General features: G+C 39.2%; 2 protein-coding genes across 3 annotated transcripts in view; one reads left to right on the top strand and one right to left on the bottom strand.

Annotated features, from left to right (window-relative positions):
• Positions 1 to 23: 23 nt before the first annotated feature.
• Positions 24 to 11,170, bottom strand: LOC143282855 (uncharacterized). Its single transcript, XM_076588702.1, has 7 exons — positions 10,973 to 11,170; positions 8,877 to 9,062; positions 6,450 to 6,545; positions 5,525 to 5,557; positions 2,960 to 4,955; positions 1,329 to 1,366; positions 24 to 788 (listed from the first exon to the last, which is right to left on the bottom strand). The coding sequence occupies exons 1-5, from the start codon at positions 11,018 to 11,020 to the stop codon at positions 2,967 to 2,969; spliced, it is 2,352 nt and encodes a 783-aa protein (XP_076444817.1). The 5' UTR covers positions 11,021 to 11,170; the 3' UTR covers positions 24 to 788; positions 1,329 to 1,366; positions 2,960 to 2,966.
• A 40-nt stretch (positions 11,171 to 11,210) lies between these two features.
• LOC143282856 (uncharacterized) overlaps positions 11,211 to 20,893 on the top strand; it is a 46,547-nt gene continuing 36,864 nt past the window's right edge. The window contains exons 1-2 of one of the 2 annotated variants that reach the window (XM_076588704.1): positions 11,211 to 11,362; positions 12,000 to 12,366. In XM_076588704.1, the coding sequence (XP_076444819.1) occupies positions 12,216 to 12,366 (151 nt within the window). In that variant the 5' untranslated portion in view covers positions 11,211 to 11,362; positions 12,000 to 12,215. Of the gene's footprint in view, positions 11,633 to 11,999; positions 12,367 to 20,893 lie in introns of both variants that reach the window. The other variant, XM_076588705.1, reaches the window with a different exon arrangement.

The raw sequence follows: 20,893 nt of genomic DNA, 5'->3' as shown, positions 1-20,893 counted from the left end.
TTAGCTCAAGACAGATGCAGATGGATGGGAAAACATGGATAAACTAAGTCATTTATTGCATGTTGCTCTCACAATGAACATGTGTTCTTCAACCATTCCAAGTGGCATTTTTCCATGAAAAGCAACAGGTCCAGGTCAGTAGCACCCAACATAAAGTAATACTGGGGAAATGTAATATGCACTGAAACATTGGATTACCTGTTTTCTGACTCTACCAAACTAAAACAAATACTTAACAAACTGCAGTAGTATGTCATAGTTTTTCTGTCCACAATTTGTTAACTGTTTTGGGTTTTTTTGTATGTGTGATCTGTGTGTGTGTGTGCGTTCATATGCTACATTACACCGTTTCCACTTAATAGGAAAGGCAGATAATCAAGCTTCATGAATATACTGTTATAATACTGAATCAAAATTAGAAACAAACAGGCAACCCGTTGTGTAAATGACTATGTGTTTGTAAAGCACTCTTCAGTTCAGTCTCTGATTGAAGATAGATGCTATATAAGTATTAATAATAATATCAATAAATCTGGGGAAAAGATGTACATACCCAAAAAGGGAAGATATACATACATGTATATATAACACATGGGTGAGCAATATCCTGGTCTTCTCAGAGTTGCAGGTATAAGAAACCCGTAATTTCCCACCCCTACGTGGCGGGAGAGGAAGAATGACAGACAGGTAACAGGGTGGAATGAAAAGGGAGCTGAAGCATTCTTCAGGCTGGCAGTGATGACAGGGACTGACATGTCATCTGGATGATCCGATCAGGGAAAGGTTATCTGAAAAAATATCAGTTATCACAGTCAGTGCTACATGACACTGATGTCACATGACAGTCACATATATCGCCAACAACAATGATTAATGAAGCTGTTCATTCCAAATTACTTTGGAATGTTACTGACTTTCGCTGTCAAACCAAGTCAGTCATGTCAACCTCTTCATACTGTTATTTACTAATGTGGTCAGTTCATTCATGTCAATACATCTCCACTCCATACTCACATATTCAACATCAATATTGTGGAAACAATAAACTGCAAGCTCCACGCTATTAATTCAACTATCACATGAGTTTTAATTCCAGACTAACTAGGTCAAACTGAATAAGCTATTCATATCAACAAATTTCCAATCCAATGTGACTGAAAAATCACTCCAGATTAAACACACACAGTCATGCATTTACACATGCATACTTCATGAAGTGTACTCATGCACGTACAGTACTATCCTACACATTGTGAAGCTATGCACTGTACTACACAATACAGATTGATAGAGAAAACAATGAGCAACTTTACTTTAACCAGGCTTACCCAAACTGAAATCAGGTGATGTCAGCAGAACCAATCATCTGCAATGTGATCCACAAGAACATTTTAGAAAATGAAATAAACTTTCTTTTCATGATATGGATCTGGTCCCCACTGTAAAGGTAATGAAAAAAAATCTGAATCTAAGGAACCTTTCACACTAGTTGTGCGTTCATTCTTGGTAAACATTCCTCAGTTCAAAACACCGCCTCAAATCACGGATCTTATGAAAGAATTCAAAATCTTTGGTTTTTTTGTGTGTGTTTTTTTTTTTCCAGTTCAGTGAAACACACCACAGTCCTGAAACTATCCTCAAAAAAGAAAAAAGAAAATGTCAGTATTTTCATTTCCTTTTTTTGTTTATCAACAGAGTTATTGCTTTTTTATGCCCACAATCTGTATCCAATTTTATCCTGAACCGGAGAACTTACTACTACATTGTAAACAGAATATACCCATCTAAATGTTTTTAATAAATTCAATTATGATTTTGATTATGATTATAAATATTACTAATGAGACATAACTGTCAGTTCACCAGCTATTGCTCTGAGGCATTAGCTCTAAGTCAATGTAAATATCTGAAAAACAGCCAATCAGAGACTGAAGTTTTCAACAAAACCAGCACAAACACACACACACACACACATACACATACACACACACACCACACACACACATCCATACCCATGTATGTGTGCATGCATGCAACTAGGGAAAACCATGTGTACAGGCACACTGGAAAGAAATGGACAGAGAAGGAGGGAAAGGGGTGTAGAGATGACATGGGGACAGAGGAATGGCGGTGGAAATCAGAATGTAAATGATGCAAATCCATACAGCAACAATTCATGTGCGTTCTGTGTATACTATGTTTCAGTTTCAGTTTGAAGGAGGTGTCAGAGCATGCACACTGATCCATATATGCTGCACCACATCTGCTGTAAACGAACAATAAAACAAAACAAAACAAAAAGCATGCCTGATCTTCACATGAACCCAACACACTGACCAAGCCTTGTGTATGTGTGTGCATTTGTGGATGTGAGCATGTGCGTATGAACATGTGTAAAGCTGGAGTTGCTTTGAACTTAAAAAAATGTTCATTCCTTGCAAAATTACAAATTTCTTTGTCCTTGTATAAAACAGGTGTATGTGTGCATCTGTTTGGTTGGTGTGTGTGTGTGTGTGTGTGTGTTCACAATTCTGTTTGGCATTTGTGCATGTGCTAGTACATGAGTATTTCTTCACTCCCACAAATCTATATTAGTAACAGTTGTTGACTCAAACCTTTAAATCAAACACCTTACAACAAGCCATCGTACAAGAGATCCATTCCAGTCACAATTTTTCGAATTAATTCTTAATTCATTCACTGTCATTAAGTCTTGGTTGTTTCAGGAATGGTATACAATGCATTCAAAGGAGAACTCAAGACCCTGGAACACACCTGGGGTACAATTCAGAGACTGGCCTAAAACAGATGAGTGGTGGTTCTTCGTTGCTGCCTTGCATGCCAGAGGGGATAATGGGAAATAAGTAAGTGATTAACTGCATGCCTCAGTCACGCAACCAAATGCTGGAGGAAAAGGGGGGAAGATCACTCTGGTCTTGACACAACAAAGGGATGCTACCTTTCCTCTACTCATCACGAGCCTGTCGTCTACGACGGCGTGCCTCCCTGTCCTCATCCTGAGATGTGTCTGCTTCTTCCTGTTTTTCTCGTTCTTCCCTTCGCCTTCTACGTCGAGCCTCTCGATCTTCGTCTTCTACTTCAGTAGTGGCGGCGGCGGCAGCTGCAGCTTCACGCCGGCGTCTGCGTCTGGCTTCACGTTCATCTTCAACTGGTTTCTCTTCCTCCTCTGGTTTGCTTTCCACCTCCTCTCTTGACTGACGTCTTCTCGGAGCAGGTTCATCCTCAACAGGCTCTTCCACTTGACGTGCAGCTCTCAGGCGTCTTAATCGCTCGGCTGGGCTCTCTTCTTTCTCTTCATTTTCTTCTGCGGCGCTGGGCTCTTCCTCCTCTGCGATATCGTGAAGGAATCTTCTTCTTGGTATCACCGACATGTGGACATTGCTTTGTTCTACCTTGTCTACTTCCTTTGGTTTTTCTGTTTCCTTTTCTGTTGTTGAATTTTCTTCCTGTTGTGATTCTTCAAAATCCACTTCTTCCTCTTCTTCCGCACTTGGTTTTCTGAACTTAGCAAAGGCAGCCGCTGGATCTTCTTCTTCTGTTTCTGGTACTTCTGCTTTTGGTTCTTGTTCTTCTACTTTTCTTTCTTCTTCTCTTTCTTCTTTGACTTCAGTTTCTCCCAGATCAAGCTGTTCTTCTTCATCTTCAAGTTTTGATCTTCTGAATTTTGCAAAAGCAGCAGCTGGGTCTTCTTCTGTCTTCTCTTCCTTCTCCACTTCTTTTTCCTCTTCTTGTGTTTCCTTTACTTCCGCTTTCGTTTCCCCCAAATCAAGTTCTTCTTCATCTTCAACTCTTGACTTTCTGAACTTGGCAAAAGCAGCAGCTGGGTCTTCTTCCCTTTTCTCTTCCAACTTCTCCTCTTTTCTCTCATCTTCTTCTGCTTTCACTTCTTCTTCTTTAACTTCTGCCATAGGGTCTCCCAAATCAAGCTCTTCTTCTTCATCCTCAACTCTCGATTTTCTGAACTTGGCAAAAGCAGCAGCTGGATCTTCTTCCTTCTTTTCTTCTTCCTTCTCATCTTTCTTCTCTTCTGCTTTTGTTTCCTCATCCTTTGATTCTCCCAAATCAAGCTCCTCCTCTTTGATGTCCTCTTCTTCCTTGGGTTCCCCAAAGTCCAGTTCCTCTTCTTCATCTTCAATTCTGGATTTTCTGAACTTGGCGAAAGCAGCAGCAGGGTCTTCTTCCTTCTTCTCTTCTTTCTTATCTTCCTCTTTGGTCTCCTCTTCAGCTGTGTCTCCAAAGTCCAGTTCCTCTTCTTCATCTTCAATTCTGGACTTTCTGAACTTGGCAAAAGCAGCTGCAGGGTCTTCCTCCTCCTCCTCTCCTTTCTTATCTTCCTCTTTGGTCTCCTCCTCAGCTGTGTCTCCAAAGTCCAGTTCCTCTTCTTCATCTTCAATTCTGGATTTTCTGAACTTGGCGAAAGCAGCAGCAGGGTCTTCTTCCTTCTCTTCTTTCTTATCTTCCTCTTTGGTCTCCTCTTCAGCTGTGTCTCCAAAGTCCAGTTCCTCTTCTTCATCTTCAATTCTGGATTTTCTGAACTTGGCAAAAGCAGCTGCAGGGTCTTCCTCCTCCTCCTCTTCTTTCTTATCTTCCTCTTTGGTCTCCTCTTCAGCTGTATCTCCAAAGTCCAGTTCCTCTTCTTCATCTTCAATTCTGGATTTTCTGAACTTGGCAAAAGCAGCTGCAGGGTCTTCCTTCTCTTTCTTCTCTTCCATTTTCTCCTTCTCCTCCTTGCTCTCATCTTCCTTGCTGTCGCCGAAGTCTAACTCTTCCGGCTCATCCTCATCTCTGAATTTTTTGAAGCGTGAGGCAAGGGCGGCGGCTGGATCTTCTTTTTTTTCTTCTTCTTCTTTGACTCCAGCTTTATCATCTTCTTCTTCTTTTCTGTCAGTAGTTTCTTTGTTTTCTTCCTCTTCCTCCCCTCTCTCTTCTTTGGTCTGGGGAATAAAGGAAGGCTGAAGAATGTATACATGCAGCTGAGAACTTGTGGACATAAAATATTATACCCATGATTCCAGATGAATACAGAGATTTCAAACATAAGTACAGATGTAAACTGTGCCAAACATTTCTGCATATGGTAAACAGTAGTATTCAGTGGATACCCTAAAATTCATTATAAATCTTAAAACACTGTAAATTTAGCTGTTTCAGCTATATATATACATGTAAACACACATGTGCTCTCACTCACACTTTCTTGTGCATGTGCAGTGGCAAGTGGACAAACATACACGCATGTGCACGCATGCAGACATACATACACAAAACAGCACTGACAAGTCAGTCATAAAACAAAGACAATGACATCACAAAGAAAAAACACAACAATTATGCAAACACAATAAAAAATAAAAAAATGCTCTCAAAACCGTTCATACCCTCCATCAAATTTCTCAATGCAAATGCATGTAAAAGAGAGAAAAAAAAGTAGTGAAGCAGCAATCAAGTGACTAGTCCAAAGTGAATAAAAATTGATATAATCTAAAGACAAATAATACTGTACCTCATCTCCTTTCTCTTTTTCTTCGTTTTCATCCTGGTGCCAAAACACACAAAAAAACATGTACTATGTTGTCATTAGTCAAATCTACAGAATCAAAAGTCTATGTTTGTATGATCAGAGAAATTATCTTTCTTTTACAATCCTTGAACACTTTTTTTTTCTTCTTTTTTTAAATCCATCTCCTTTTTCTTTCTCTTCATTTTCTATCTGGGGTACAGCAAAATGTTGACATCAGTAATAGTCAAATACAATGTGAAAGGTCATTCTTTTACAATCTTAAAAAAAAAAGAAGACATAATAATGCTTATATTTTTTTCCATACAGTCTTCTTTTCTTTTTTAAAGATGGGTCAGGCGGAGGGATCATGACAAAGTCATCTGACTGTGCAGCACATGTTAACTGTAAAGATGAGGAAATGATAATAATAGTCCAAAATCATTATCCATTCTGTGGTTTTACACTTCATAATTTCAGAGCACCAGCAGTATCATCCTCTTCATATTCATGTCTGTGTGAGTGTGTGTGTGTTGGGAGCTAGGGGGAGGGCGAAATAGGAGGAAGGGAGGGTGCGGGAGAGGGGTCTGTGTGTGTATATATATATAATATATATGTATGTATGTATATATGCATGTATGTATGTATGTAAGTATGCCTGAATGTAAGCTTACATGCAAGTATGTATTGTGTTTATGTGTGAGTATAGTTTGCTTGGTACCTTTTGATGTGCATACATGCAACATTATCACAATAGTAATGTGTTATTTATGATACTTTGTATAGCACCTGCAGCATTTTTCTGGATATGGTACTATTTAAAAATCCATTACCAGTAGTAGCTGTAGTATCATAATTATCATTATCATTATTGTGTAGTTTTGGGGTTGTCTTTTTTTTTCCAGACACCATGAGGTAAATCTGTACGTACCTGTGTCGCAGTGACTGACACCCTGTTGGGATTCTCCAACTTCAGGAACTCATACAGCTGATTCGTTTCAACACTTACTTCAAACTTGTCAAAATCCTGAACAGAAAGCACAGATTTGTCTTTATCATTTATGAAGTTCTTGAAGATCTTTCGCATTGTTTATACACTTGTATCCATAATGGGATGGTCACACACACTCCCCCTCTCACTCTCAGCCAATATATATATATATATATATTTGTTTATCAAGTTATGTGCACATGCACCCACATACATTATGCACACACACCCCAATAATTATGTTCACACACACATTCACACACTCAAACACACTATATAATTCACATACATGCCCAAGGACCTATATAATAAATGCATACACAGAGCCATATAAACAAATGAGTAAACACACACACACACACACACACACACACACACACACACACACAATCTTAGAGACAGAATAAGCTGTGCAAAAAAAAGAAGAAGAAAAAAAAAAAAAGAAAGAAAAAGAAAAGAAAAGAAAAAAAAACACAAGTTAATACTGAAAGTCTAGTGTGAAAGCAAAGCTGGATTGTTTGACTTTGATATAATGCCAATATTCAGCAACACTGACACTCTTTCAGAATTCTAGCAAATCTAAATAAAGGACAAATGAAATCAATACATGGATAACCCAGTACACACATAACAGATAAATAACTGTTGCAATACTTGCATGGATGCGCATACACATACTGAAAGTGCATATATCGTGTGTATATCAGTAAATGATGGGAATGGGTAAGTGTGTCAACACATGATTCTCTATGTTTGTATATGTATCCATGTACATGACAAAATGAGGGGAAGAAATGATGGTCTTCTGAGTGAAAAAACCAACAACAAAAACACACACAACCCCCCCTCCCCCAAAAAAAACAACAACAAAAAACCCCAAGAAACAATGCAAGGCATATAATAGCCCATACCACATATTATAGTGCATCTGAGTCTTTGACAGATCCTGCTGTGCAATTTTGAAACAAAAACCTGATAACAGATAGCTAGCATGCTTGAAACTAAAGTATAAACTGGAAAACAGAAAGTTCAGCAACAAGAATTTAAAAAGCATAACAGAAATCACATATTTCTGCAGCAAAATGACAGAAAAACAACAGCAAAACAAACAAACAAACAAAAAAGGAAATGAAAGAAAGAAGGAAAAGGAGCCAAATATAATCAAAACTGTTCCCCAAACAGTGAACAAACCAGTAACTATCCAACTACATACAAGCACAGAAAGTTAGAAAGCATAATTTCTAAAAGATTCTGGCTTCATGTTTAACAAACTATACTCACCTTCTATTGCAATCTGAAAATATATATTCATAGAAAAATAAAAAGATTCTATCACTTGTTTTGTGTGTCAACAACATCAATCAATTTGACAGTTATGTTTACAGACTTATCTTCATGGATTTACATCACGAAAAAGGAATGTATACAGTACATCTTTAAAAAAAAAAAATTAATACAACTTATCTACAAAAATTAAAATATCAACATCTTGTGAATGCAGGAAACCCATGCAACAATGCATGCACACACATGTACTTGCAAAAAATCCACACCTTCAGGAACTGTAACTATATGCATTGTATTTCCCTTTTGTCACAACAGATATCTCTGTGAAATTTGGGCTGCTATCTCCAGGGAGATTATGTCGCTACACTGAGACCACCATCAATTTTTTTTTGTATTTTTTCTGCCTGCAGCTTTATTTGTTTTCCTATCGAGTGGATTTTTCTGCAGATTTTTGCCAGGGACAACCCTTTTGTTGCTATGGGGTTTTTTTTATGTGCGCTAAGTGCATGCTGGAAATGGGACCTCGGTTTATTGTCTCATCCAAACGACTAGTGTCCAGACCACTACTGAAGGTCTAGTGGGGGGAGGGGGGGTTGGGGTGAGGGGGATTACTGGCGACTGTGGGAATTGATCCAGTGCACTCAGATTCTCTTGCTTCCAAGGTGGATGTATTACCACTAGGCCAACACTCCAAGTACACCTGCATACACTAACAAGGATACACTAATTAGTTATCCATTTGATGATGTGTGAGCACAATTTCATAATCAAATACATGAACTAATCTACAAATGAACAGAACAGCATTGCATGCAGATCTACATCATTTAATATCTTTAAAAAAAAAAATTTTTTTAATAAAAAAGAGGGGTGGGTGGAGAAAAGAGAAAGAGGGAGAGATAAAAGGTAATTTATATAAATATAAAACCAGTATTTGCAGAAATATAATATATATACACAGATAATTTGCCACAAAACTAGTATCAATATAAAATCATAAAACCTGTTCTGAAATATATTAAACAATCATAACAAAAAGAAGGAACATCAATCAATTCACAGGTTGTTCTTAAATCTTACCCCACAATAATCCTCCTGATTGAAAATCTGTGGAGGCAATGGTGCTGCCCCTTTTTTGCGGCCCTTGCAGTTGGCACGCATGAACTTGCGGTCTTCATCTCTGCCTGGCTCTGAAATGTCGACACGCTCAAATGGTATCCTCAAACCCTCCAGAATATCCAAGACTTGCTGTTGCTGTTTCCTCAGCTGTGAACAAACAAACAAGACACTGAAACACCAACACTGCCATTAATGTTCATAGTTTGCAGTCATGAGAACAGACTAACACCTTTTTTCTTTCTTTCGTTGTTGTTGAAAAAGATGACTTCAAGACAAAGCAAAGCTACAGATGTTTTAATGGTTTTTAGAAATTCAGCATGATTTAAGTACCACCCATATTCCTGTCTTCTACAGCACATCTTAAGAGGCCAACAAATTATCCATACCCTATTTTGACTTTGAAACAAATCTGATCCATTTCCAATGCAACTGGATGCACGCTATGATTTCTATTTAAGCTTTTTTTCCATTGTATATCTGTTCATATTATACATTGAACACACACACACGCACACCCACGCACACATGCGCTTACACAAACACACATATACAGACACACATAAAAATATATATAAAAACTGAAAAGGGCTCGATGTCTTTTCAGTGGTGGCCTCATGGTAATGCATCAAACAGAAATTGAGTGTCCATTGATTCAAGTCCCATTTATGGACCAGGATTTTCACTGCCCCCTCTCCACAAGACTGGCCATGAATGGTGGTCTGGGTGCTATATAGTCATCTAGATGAGATGATAAACTGAGTTCATATGTGCAGCATGCACTTTGCACATGTAAAAGAATCCACAGCAACAAAGGGTTGTCCCTGGCAAATTCTGTTGAATAAATCTGATTCAACAGAGTCTGTACAAAACTGGATGTGAAACATAGGCATTTCTTGGGCTTTTTGTGTTTTGCCATATAATGACCTTGACTTTTGACCCCCTCATAAGAATAATATACCATGTGCTGTTACAGAGACAATTCCAGAGATATGTGGTTTACCACATGTATTAATTACACAGGCATGCAACTGATGATACTTTCCTCTATCACTCTAAGTCCATTTATTCTTCTCTTCCTCTCGCTAATTTTTCAAGTGTCCTCTCTCTCTCTTTTACTTTAACCCTACCTCCACCCTCAGGTATGCTGTATTAATGATGATTTCCCCCTTTATTTTTTCACCTTTGAGAGGTGGATGAAAAAAAGAACAATGGATCAGGAAGCATATATAGTCTTGCTTACTCTATTACCCTCAGAAAACAAAACATATTTATTTCAATTTTCTCCCTCCCGCTATTTTCCCTTACATTGGATGTTACCTCTTTCACATCTTCACTCATCTAACTTCGCAAAACAGTAAATTTTAATGTTGAAATAGAGGAAAGTATATATATCATCATTTGTTATATGACAGCAGAACTATAATTTCTTTGTTTACATTGAATAAGATTAAGAACACTGCTACAAGAGGCCATTCCTACAAACTGTTAAAAGTTTCAGTAAAATCTTCCAGAGTTGCACCCTTTTTTACTAACAGAGTAACAAATCTTTATTTGTCACAAGATGTTGTTTCTGCAGGATACTTTTAAAAAAAACTTTTAAAAATTATCTTAATCCTGACACCCATTCACTGAATTTTAAAGATATTTCTTGATTTTTCAAGTATTGCGCACTCAGTGTTGAAAAATACATGTCATATATGGGGACTCTCTTTTTCTTCCCCACTTCAAGCGGGCAAAAGGCCTTGTCAGGCCTGCACACCTTGATATTGATATGATATGATATGTAAAGTCATGGAACTAAAGAATGAACAAACGGACAATCAATCCAGTATGTGTACACTTTGTTTTGTCTGTTTTACATCCGAATCAATTAAAATAAGGGGAAAGACAGGCCAAGAGAGAGAGAGAGATAGAGATGGAGAGAGAGTTGGAAAGGGAGGATGGAAGGGAGGGGGAAGGGGGTAATGTCCACTTGCTCCTGCATCTTGACCAAATGTCATATTCCCTTTTATGGAAAAGTGCGTCTGCTGCAAACCGATCTCAAACAAGGCACTTACGTTCACACTCCCTGGAAAGTTCGTGACGAAAACCTTGATCGGACCCATCTTCTTCCAGTAAATCTTGACACAATGCTTCTTGAAACGTAACACGAAAGTGGCAGATTCTGAAAAAGGAAGATGGAGAGAAACGAAAACTGTTAAAGTTGTTTTGCAGACCCCAAAGCAAAACTTCCAGGAGCTATGCCAGAAACGTCATCGCAATGTTTGGCTACGTCATTCCACTTCCTTCTGCACAAATTCTGATGACTCTAGCACACACGTTTGAGAGTGCTGGAGTAGTTGCTTGGGGGCAGATAAACAAATTGACATTCCGGCAATTCAAACAGAAAACCCACATTACAATTTCCTTTCCTGTGATTATTCCGGACGCAGACTTGATTCTCTGCGGTTAGTTCTTGTTTGTCTTAGTGCTGTATTACTTTTTGCTGTTCAAACTATCCCGTGCACGCCTTGGTGCAAAGAGTTTGGTGGGATATCGTCGGTTGATAAAATGAAACTACGTTACAGTCAACCCAAAAATGTACACTTTTTTTTCTTTGGATAAAAATCATGGGGAATGGAATATCAAATGAGTCTACAATTGTACATAATCTGCATTTGTGCACGAGTAAAGGAATTAATATTGTTACACCAGTTGTAAAACACCAACTGACCAAGGTGTGGTTTTGACTTTGTTCGTTTCTTGTTGCATTTTGGCATAAATAAGGGAAAAAAAAAGGTTAAATCAAATGGTTAGTGTAATTTTTCTTGTTATTTGTATTTTCTAGTTCTTTCATTAACAGAATTTTAACATAACCTTATCAAAAGCACTAGCCAATACTAATTGAATTATTTATTTGGTTTTTGTTGTTGTTATTTTCATAGTTTGAAAAAGAGAACATTTTATCATGCGTTTTGAAGAAAACAAAAGAACAACAACAACAAAAACCCAGAAGGGTGCTCTCACATTAACTTTGATTTCAACATAAATGAACATATCAGTAAACTGCATTTATACAGATGTGTCTCATGATCCTCATTACAGGTATTGTAAAGGATGCACAGACAGATATTGATAATTTTAATGAAAAAGTTTTGGACTGTAGAAAACCATGGAAACTGTGGAAAGCAACATGATTTTGCATTATAATCATGTGTTGTGGCCGGCTGTTACTCGGGTCAAAGAACATATATGACGGTCTGGTTCATATTGACTGATAATCTGGTGTGAAAGTACAAGACTTCAACACAAGATACAAAGATGGCTGAGAGACAGGACAGTAACGCTGATGAAGAAGATATGTATGATGAATATAGTGATGACTTCAGTGACGATGAAGAGGAGGAGGATGGTGCATCTCCAGTCAGGTCTCCTGAAGGAAAAGAAAAAACAGCTTCTCCGCCAAGAAAAGGTGAGGTTTATACTCTGATGCACTCTCTTTCTTTATTTCTCTCCCTCTCCCTCGCTCTCTCTCTCACTCATGCAAGCAAGGTCATATATATGCGCGCACGCACGCGCGCACACACACACACACACACACTCACAAACTCGCACACACACACTCACAAACTCTCTCTCTCTCACACACACACACAGACATAACACACACACACACACACACACACACACACACACACACACACCTGTGCATGAGTGTGCATGTGTGCACTTGCACACAATTTGAAATAAGAATAATTGTCTCAGAACTCATTGACCATGATGAATTGTCTGTCAGTCATTGTTTTATTGATTCTACTTTTAATTTCCCTTTTAATTCAAAAGTGATTACATATATCATGAATGGTGTGAGTCCATGTCTTTAATGGACACTGGGTTGGTGGAACTGGAAGAGAGAAGCTGTTGCAGAAAAAATTAGTCACAGAGAGAAAGAGAGAGATGATGGAGCTAAGCATTTTACATTTGTGGTGTACTTAGCACTGATTTAGGCTCAAGAGTCATATCATCTGCCAGCCCTATAAGTAATGATTTTCATATTTCAGAGAGAGAGAGAGAGAGAGATGATAGGGAGACAGAGATGACTGTTTCTCAGTCTCGGGTTGCCTAATTTGCTCTCTGCCTGTCTGTCTGTCTGCCTGTATGAGTGTATCTCATCTCACTAAATGTGTATTAGAGAGACACACACAAAGAAAAAAATCAGGGACCCAAACTGAATGAGATACAGAGAAAGATGTCAAATGGTAGAGCTGAGTGTCTATTCATTTCAGAGTTCAAGTTATAGCGCTCTCTCTCTCTCTCTCTCTCTCTCTCTCTCTCTCTCTCTTTCTCTGTCTCCCCCCTCTCTCTCTACCCCCCTCTCTCTTTAACTCTCTCCCTTCCCCATAGACAGGAGTGACTTTTCATTCATGTTGTGAGATTTATTTTTTTACAGCATATCAATTATCCTTTCATTCTGAATAATCACGGCAGTATATGAATGTTTATGTCAGCTGAAGGTGACTTGGGTATTGATGGTGAGTCAGCTGAAGAAATGAGTGGAAAGGGCTGTTTGCCACTGCTTCACCCGCACTGTGGTTTTAAGATAGAGACATGCTGGGCACATATCTTCATTTCATGGTACTGAAAGGGTGTGGTTGTAAGACAAGGTGGTGGAACATGTTTGGTTTTGGTTTTTTCTTTTATGGTTTTGTGTTTGTACAGTGGAGTGTCATTGACCAGTATGTTTATTAGCCTCTTGATATGCCTGCCATTGGTGGGTTCACAGGATTATGGTTCATTGAATATTAATTAGTTTGTGCCTTGGTCCTGTAGAGAAGGAGGGTGATTAGTGATGGTTTTGAGTGTGGGTGTGTGTGAGTGTGGGTTGGTGTGTGTATTTGTTTGGGTGAGGTGGATATGGGTGTGGGTGTGTGCATACACAGTACATACTCGAACATATACATAGAAACATTAATGCATTCTCTGTCTGCCTGCCTGTCTATCTGTCTGCCTGTCTCTCCCCTGTCTCTGCCTGTCCACCTGCCTGTCTGCTTCTGCCTGTCTGTCTGTCTGTCTGTCTGCCTCTCTCTCTAACTGTGCACTTTTTTGTTATGGGCCTGAGACCAGTTTTGAATTTGACCTCTCTCTCTCTCCATCCATGATATACTGATGATGAGTTTGCACAAAATGTCTGTGTGTGAACACCTCTTCAAAGCCAACTGCTTCACTTGTCATTAATCATATTCATGAATGAGGGTCTGAGAGAGACTAGAAGAAGAGTATATGGTCATGATACTGCAATCAGTAAGCATGGCATCACACAGAGGGGGTAATCAAGACATTGTATTCATTAATGTCTTTGCAGGAGAAGGTAATTGACCTCAGTCACTAAACTTCTTGGCTTTCATCAATGAGGGTTATTACATGATGTATTCTAGTACAGTGCCACAAAATGATTGGGTGGTGTGGCAAACATGTGCAGGGTATACCTGCTCTCCAGGTGCCAGCAGTGGCTTAAGCTTTGGAGGTGAGGGGTGTGCTTGAAATAACCAATACACTTGTGTGCACATGTGTGTTACTGTTAAGTGACTAGGAACATGGCATCTTTTTATAAATAATAAAATGATAATAATATTAATACTTAGAAGAAGGAGGAGAAAGTTAAACACCCACTTTTATGTGAAATCCTCTTTGAATAATTAGGGCATGTCTGGATTTTTCAAAAAATACTTAAGCTGTTAACAACTATATATATCTACAAACAGGATTCACGACAGGGGGTGTGACCTTCAGGAGTGGGCATGTGCATGTCAGAACAAGCCACAGAAGATTGACAAAGGGATCTAAGCATCTTCACAAGTTAAAAAAAAAAAATCTATATGTATGAACTCTGTACTATGTATGCTAACTGTTGGGCATGTGCATGCTCACCTGCGCACGCGCGCACGTGTGTGTGTGTGTGTGTGTGTGTGAGCGAATGAGTGATTGTGCACATGTGTGTCTACTTGAAGCATTTTTCCACCATTAAAAAAGTTTTTTTACTAGTAAAGGTAAAATCTTATAATTAAACTTAAAGGTCAAAGATGTAATTAACAGTAAACATATGCATCTTTTCTGCAGACTTTTTTTAAATGGCCAAATCATATATATTTATAAAGCATGTACACATATTTCACCTTTTTGTATTTTAACTTTAACGTGTTAAATGTTGCCTGTGACACATGTCAATTCAGTCTGGCGTCAAGAGATACAAAATTTAACTCTTATCTCTTTTTTTTTGCATCAAGAGAACCCTCCATTATTGATGAAAAAGTCTGAAAATCCTTTATAACTTTGATATCTTGATGTAAATGATATAGTCATGCTGACTGGACAGGGCATTATATAAACAGTCATATCATTGATGTGCCTGACATGAACTAGGGAAATGGCTGGTTGAGAGACGCTGCACAAGATATACCCATAAAAAACAGAAAGAGCAAAGCGAATATGATTACAGATCTAAAATTACAAAGACTTTGTTTCTGGATCTTTTCTTAAATTTTTATTGATATACAAGCACCCATGCCAGTTGCCTCTTCATAGATCTCATGAATAATGATCATTTTGTAATAGTACTAATGTTTGTGTTCTCCTAGTTCAATAGTAAAGCTTGTGAATGGTTGACATTATTCAGACTCTGTCATCAGATCCTTCTTTTATTTTGAGGACTGGCCAACTCTCAGTTTTTGATAAATAGTAATTGTCCGTGATGCTTGAATACTTTTGCTGCATTGTATTTAAGTAATGATGTGTGTGTGTGTGATGCATGTGTTCAGGATTTAGCTTCTTCGATTCATTTCCCAGCAGTCCTGTAGCCTCCAAAGGTGAGAGATGTGTGTATGTGTTGAAGTCCTGAAAGACAAAATGAGTGTATCTGAACCCACTGTGCATTGTTTTTCATTGTGCAAACATCACTGTACTTAATAAGCATGTTTTTTTGTTGTTGTTGTTTTTGTTTGTTTGTTTGTTTTTTTGTATATGGGAGCGCTTCCCTGTGATTGGAAGAATTGTTGTTGAATGAGAATGAAAGGTAACAAAAAAATCCAATTGCACAGTAAAAATCATGGACACAGAGATGTACACAGGCATGCATGCACACACGTATACATGTACACTCACGTGCATGCACACGCATACACACACACACACACACACACACACACACACAAAAGATACTTGCAAGCAAAAATGCACACATGAATGTAATAAACAGTGATGGTAATCAAACAAGTCAAATACTGACATGACGGGCGCACTAGCCAAGTGGTTAAAGCGTTGGACTTTCAATCTGAGGGTCCCGGGTGATGGCGCCTGGTGGGTAAAGGGTGGAGATTTTTATGATCTCCCAGGTGAATATATATATCACTCTTAACCTCAGGAGGCTTCAAGCAAAAACCAAGGTGAGGACAGACACCATCAACAACTTCCTGTTTCCTGATGACTGCGCTCTCAACGCTGCCTCCGAAGCTGACGTGCAACACAGCGTCGACAAGTTCTCTGCTGTCTGTGACAACTTTGGCCTCACAATCAGCACAAAGAAGACTGAGGTGATGCACCAGCCAGCTCCAGGAAAGCCTTACGTTGAACCAAACATCTTCATCAACGGGCAATGACTGAACGCGGTGGACAAGTTCACGTACCTGGGCAGTACACTCTCTCGCACAGTTGTCATCGACGATGAAGTGAATGCCAGACTCGCCAAAGCCAGCGCTGCCTTCGGCAGATTCCATAAGAACATTTGGAACAGGAGAGGCACAAGGCCATAGTTCTCACCACACTGCTCTATGGATGTGAATCATGGACAGTCTACAAACGCCACGCCAAAAAGCTGAACCACTTCCACACCACCAGCCTCAGAAAACTTCTCGGCATAAAGTGGCAAGAGAAGATCCCTGACACAGAGGTGCTCACTCGTGCAAACTTGCCCAGCATCTACACCATCTTGATGCAGGCCCAGCTGCACGTTCGTTCTTTAGTTTAACGTCTTTTCACTATAAGTGATATTAGACGAACCAGCTGGCAGGCCATGTAGTTCGCATGCCAGACCACCGGCTCCCCAAGAAACTGCTGTACGGCGAACTCCAACATGGGAAGCGCTCCCATGGAGGCCAAAAGAAGCGCTTCAAAGACACTCTGAAAGCTTCTCTGAAGGCCTTCAACATCAGCCATGACACATGGTTCAACATCAGCCATGACACATGGGAGCTGAATGCAATGGACAGACCAAAGTGGCGTTCAGCTGTCCACAAAGGCGCCAAATCCTGTGAGGCCAACAGAATCGCTGCAGCAGAGCAACGCAGAGAGGCCAGGAAAAGCAGTGCCAGCAAGTCCCCGACAGCCGCCACCACACATGTGCAGACCTGCTAGTGCCTGAACCCCATTTGCAAGCAGAAGATCAAATACGCTCATTAAAGATCATGTAATCCATGTCAGCCTTCAAAGGGTTATGGAAACAAGAACATACCCAACATGCACACCTCTGAAAGCAGAGTATGGCTGCCTACATGGCGGGGTAAAACGGTTATACATGTAAAAGCCCACTCGTGTACATACAAGTGAACATGGGAATTACAGCCCACAAACACAGAAGAAGAAGAAGAAATATAGACATAGTCATTAAATCATTACATTGACAATAGTCATTAAATCATTAATTGATTAGGGGTACCTAAAATTTTCCATTTGATCTTTAGAACCATTTCTATAGTCAAGGGAGGAAAACAGTCTTCAGTCGGGAATGTCTAATCTTGAGTTGTGAACTAATGGACATAGCAGGGAATGTGTGAATGCTGCACCAGCACAGACTTATTCATTATTGATCTCTTTTTTCTATCTCACTACATATTTCATCTGAACAAAACATGACCATTGTATGCTTTCAGAAAAATGTTGATTAGTAAGTTTTGTATTCTTGGTTAAACAATTTTTTATTTTTGCCAATCAAAATTCTTTTATCCACGAGTCCTTCTAGGCCATAGGAATGCATTGATATGTAAATCCTTGTTGATGCTACTAATATTTTTTTTTACATGGCTGTAACTTCACTGTCATGAACTCTAGAAAACTACAGGTGTGAGGGTTGACTATACGGTACAGCCAATGTGTGCAGGAGATAACAATGCCCTGGGTGTTGATAATGTCACCAGTCCCACAGGTGAGAATGTGCCTGATAAGACTTTTTTTTTTCCTTATAGTTATTTTGAAACCTGAGTTATTTAATCAAATTGTAAAGCAGTTAAATGTCTTTCATTCATGGTATCCCCTCTTCAACATATATTTTTGTAATATGGTGTTGAATATGACTACAAGACAACGTGTTGTTTAGTAGGAGTGTCACACTGTGCAGCTGTTCTTTTGTCAGTGTGATTAATTTTTTAGGCTGGGTTCTGCTCTTTTTTTTTTCTTTTTTTTTAAGAATCATGTCACACAATCTGCATTAAACGTGATTAAAATCAAGTGAATTACTTTTTGGAGTACTGATCAAAAGGAAAGCATTGAAATGACCAACTCCCAGACACTATGTCTTATAATTCTACAAAAATTATGAATAATGTCTAAAACTGTAAAAGCTGATGTCTGTGCATGAACCTGTTAATGATTGATTGTAAAGTGGGGCCCAGATGTGTGTAAAATCATTTGCACCATTGGGGAAAGATGTGATGGAGTAATCTGAATTTAATAGGAAAGCCAACAGAATCCTTTATTCTTTGGAACAATGTGATACCAAGCCACTATTTATGATACATAATATTATAAATAATCCCCAAGAGATAAACTGTTGAATATCATTTCAAGGGAATTCTATTCAAGATAAGTGCCCACCACCACTTTACTTCCTGTAGATGGGCACAGCAAATGATACATTGTACGCTCTGTGGCCATCCTTTTACAGGGAATGTCCAGGCCTCAGATTCCCACACTGTCAGCAGATCAGGAGGTGAGAGGTGTGCTTTGAATGAGGGCAGGTGAACAGTGGGTGTGCACCAGTGTGTTTATACATGTAGGCAGTCTGCAGCGCTCTGCGTATCCACTTTCTGTGTCCCTACCTCTGCTCAGTGAATTGCTAGATAAATGATAAACAATAATTCTTTTCAGAAAGTCATAGGTGTGTCAACATTCATCATATAGACATAACTTCTCCCTCCTTTCAATAGGCTGTAGATAGTTCAAATAACACATTGTCTTCCTATGTAAGTCTAATCTAACGATTACACTCTACAATACAGGTAACACATGTACGGCAAAAGGGAGGGTAAACACACATCTAGTGAGCTTCATATGAAAGTGTAATGTTCAGTGCTCAGCATTGTGCAACTTGAATTTCACATATGAAGAGGAATTGGTTATGATAAGAACATCATTTGTGCTACACTGCAATGCACCATACTGCGCTATATTGGACTACACTGCACTGCACTAAGCTACACTATACTATGCTACACTCTACACTACACCACACTACACTGCACCACACCACAGCACACCACACTACATTGCGTTGCAGCTAGCTACACTATACTACACTGCAGTCCACATTACACAACGCCACACTACACCACACCACACCACAACACATTATGTTACACTACACTCCACTACACTACACCACCCTGCACTCCACTCCACTCCGCTCCACTCCACTTCACTCCACTCCACTCCACTACACTACACTACCCTCCCCTCCACTCTTCTCCACTCCTCTCCTCTCCACCCCGCCCCACCCCACTCCACTCAGCTCTACTCCTCTACACAACAGTACGCTGTGTTACAATACAACACACAAACAGTATAATACAAACCAATGCAACATATCAATGAAAGACACAATCAAAAATGTTTACTGTATAAAATAATTCCATTCACTGTTTAAGATGATTATGTACACTGATTCATGTTCCAACTACTACAAAGTGGAGTGGGTGAACATCTGTGCACAGTGTTTAAAAAAAATTAAAAAAAATAAAAATCCAGCCGCTTCTTTTTCATTTTTGCTTGTTATTTCACACTCTACACCCCTTTCTCCACCTCCTTTTTTCCTCCTTTTTTTTTCTTTCTTTTTTTGTGTGTGTGTTATTTTGTTATTTTATTTTATTATTTTATTTTATTTTATTTATTTATTTATTTATTTATTTATGTTTAAATTGGTTTTATTATTTTTTTTATGTTTTTATTTTTTTTTATTTAATTTTTTTTCTCAAGGCCTGGTTAAGCGCGTTGGGTTACGCTGCTGGTCAGGCATCTGCTTGGCAGATGTGGTGTAGCGTATATGGATTTGTCCAAACGCAGTGATGCCTCCTTGAGCTACTGATACTGATACTAATACTGATACTTGCTTCCAATTAACCATCATAGCAGTTAATCTCAGTTATACCTGAGCTGAAACATGAACTGATGAAGTAAAGAGATTTTCATCGACACACAGCATCAGGTGGTTTATTGTAGGGGAGGGCCAATGTGTTGCAGGGAATAGTATTGCCCCTGATGCTGATGGTGGCATCGGCCCTGAAGGTGAGAGATGTGCTGGGAATTGTGAGAAAACCCAAACTGGGATGTGTTTGTGAAACATTTTTTCCTGCAGCTCTGCACCATTGATTTGTGTGTGTGTGTGTGTGTGCGTGTGTGCGCGTGCGCGGTGTGCCTGACTCGGGGTTGTCGTTTGGTTTATTGGTGCTCTCTGTTGTATGTAACGAGGTGCTCTTGACTGACTAACCAAACGTTGTGTCATACAAGCAAGTCAGGATAACTTTTGATTGTGCTCTCTCTCTCTCTCTCTCTCTCTCTCTCTCTCTCAATCTGTCATTATCATGTGCTGTTGTATTGCACCAACCTCTTCTGCCCCCCCCAAGCCCCCCCACCAATCTACCACCACCCAGCCCCGCCTAAAGGTCTTTGGTTTTGATATCAGCTGTAGGTTTAGGGTGGAGATTTTCTGATCTCCCAGGACACCATCTGCGCTGGCT

The sequence above is a fragment of the Babylonia areolata genome, chromosome 6, assembly GCF_041734735.1.
Source record: "Babylonia areolata isolate BAREFJ2019XMU chromosome 6, ASM4173473v1, whole genome shotgun sequence".
In the NCBI taxonomy this organism is placed as follows: Eukaryota; Metazoa; Mollusca; class Gastropoda; order Neogastropoda; family Buccinidae; genus Babylonia; species Babylonia areolata.
The sequence above is the reverse complement of the archived record's forward strand: the minus strand, read 5'-3'. Positions and strand labels throughout refer to the sequence as shown.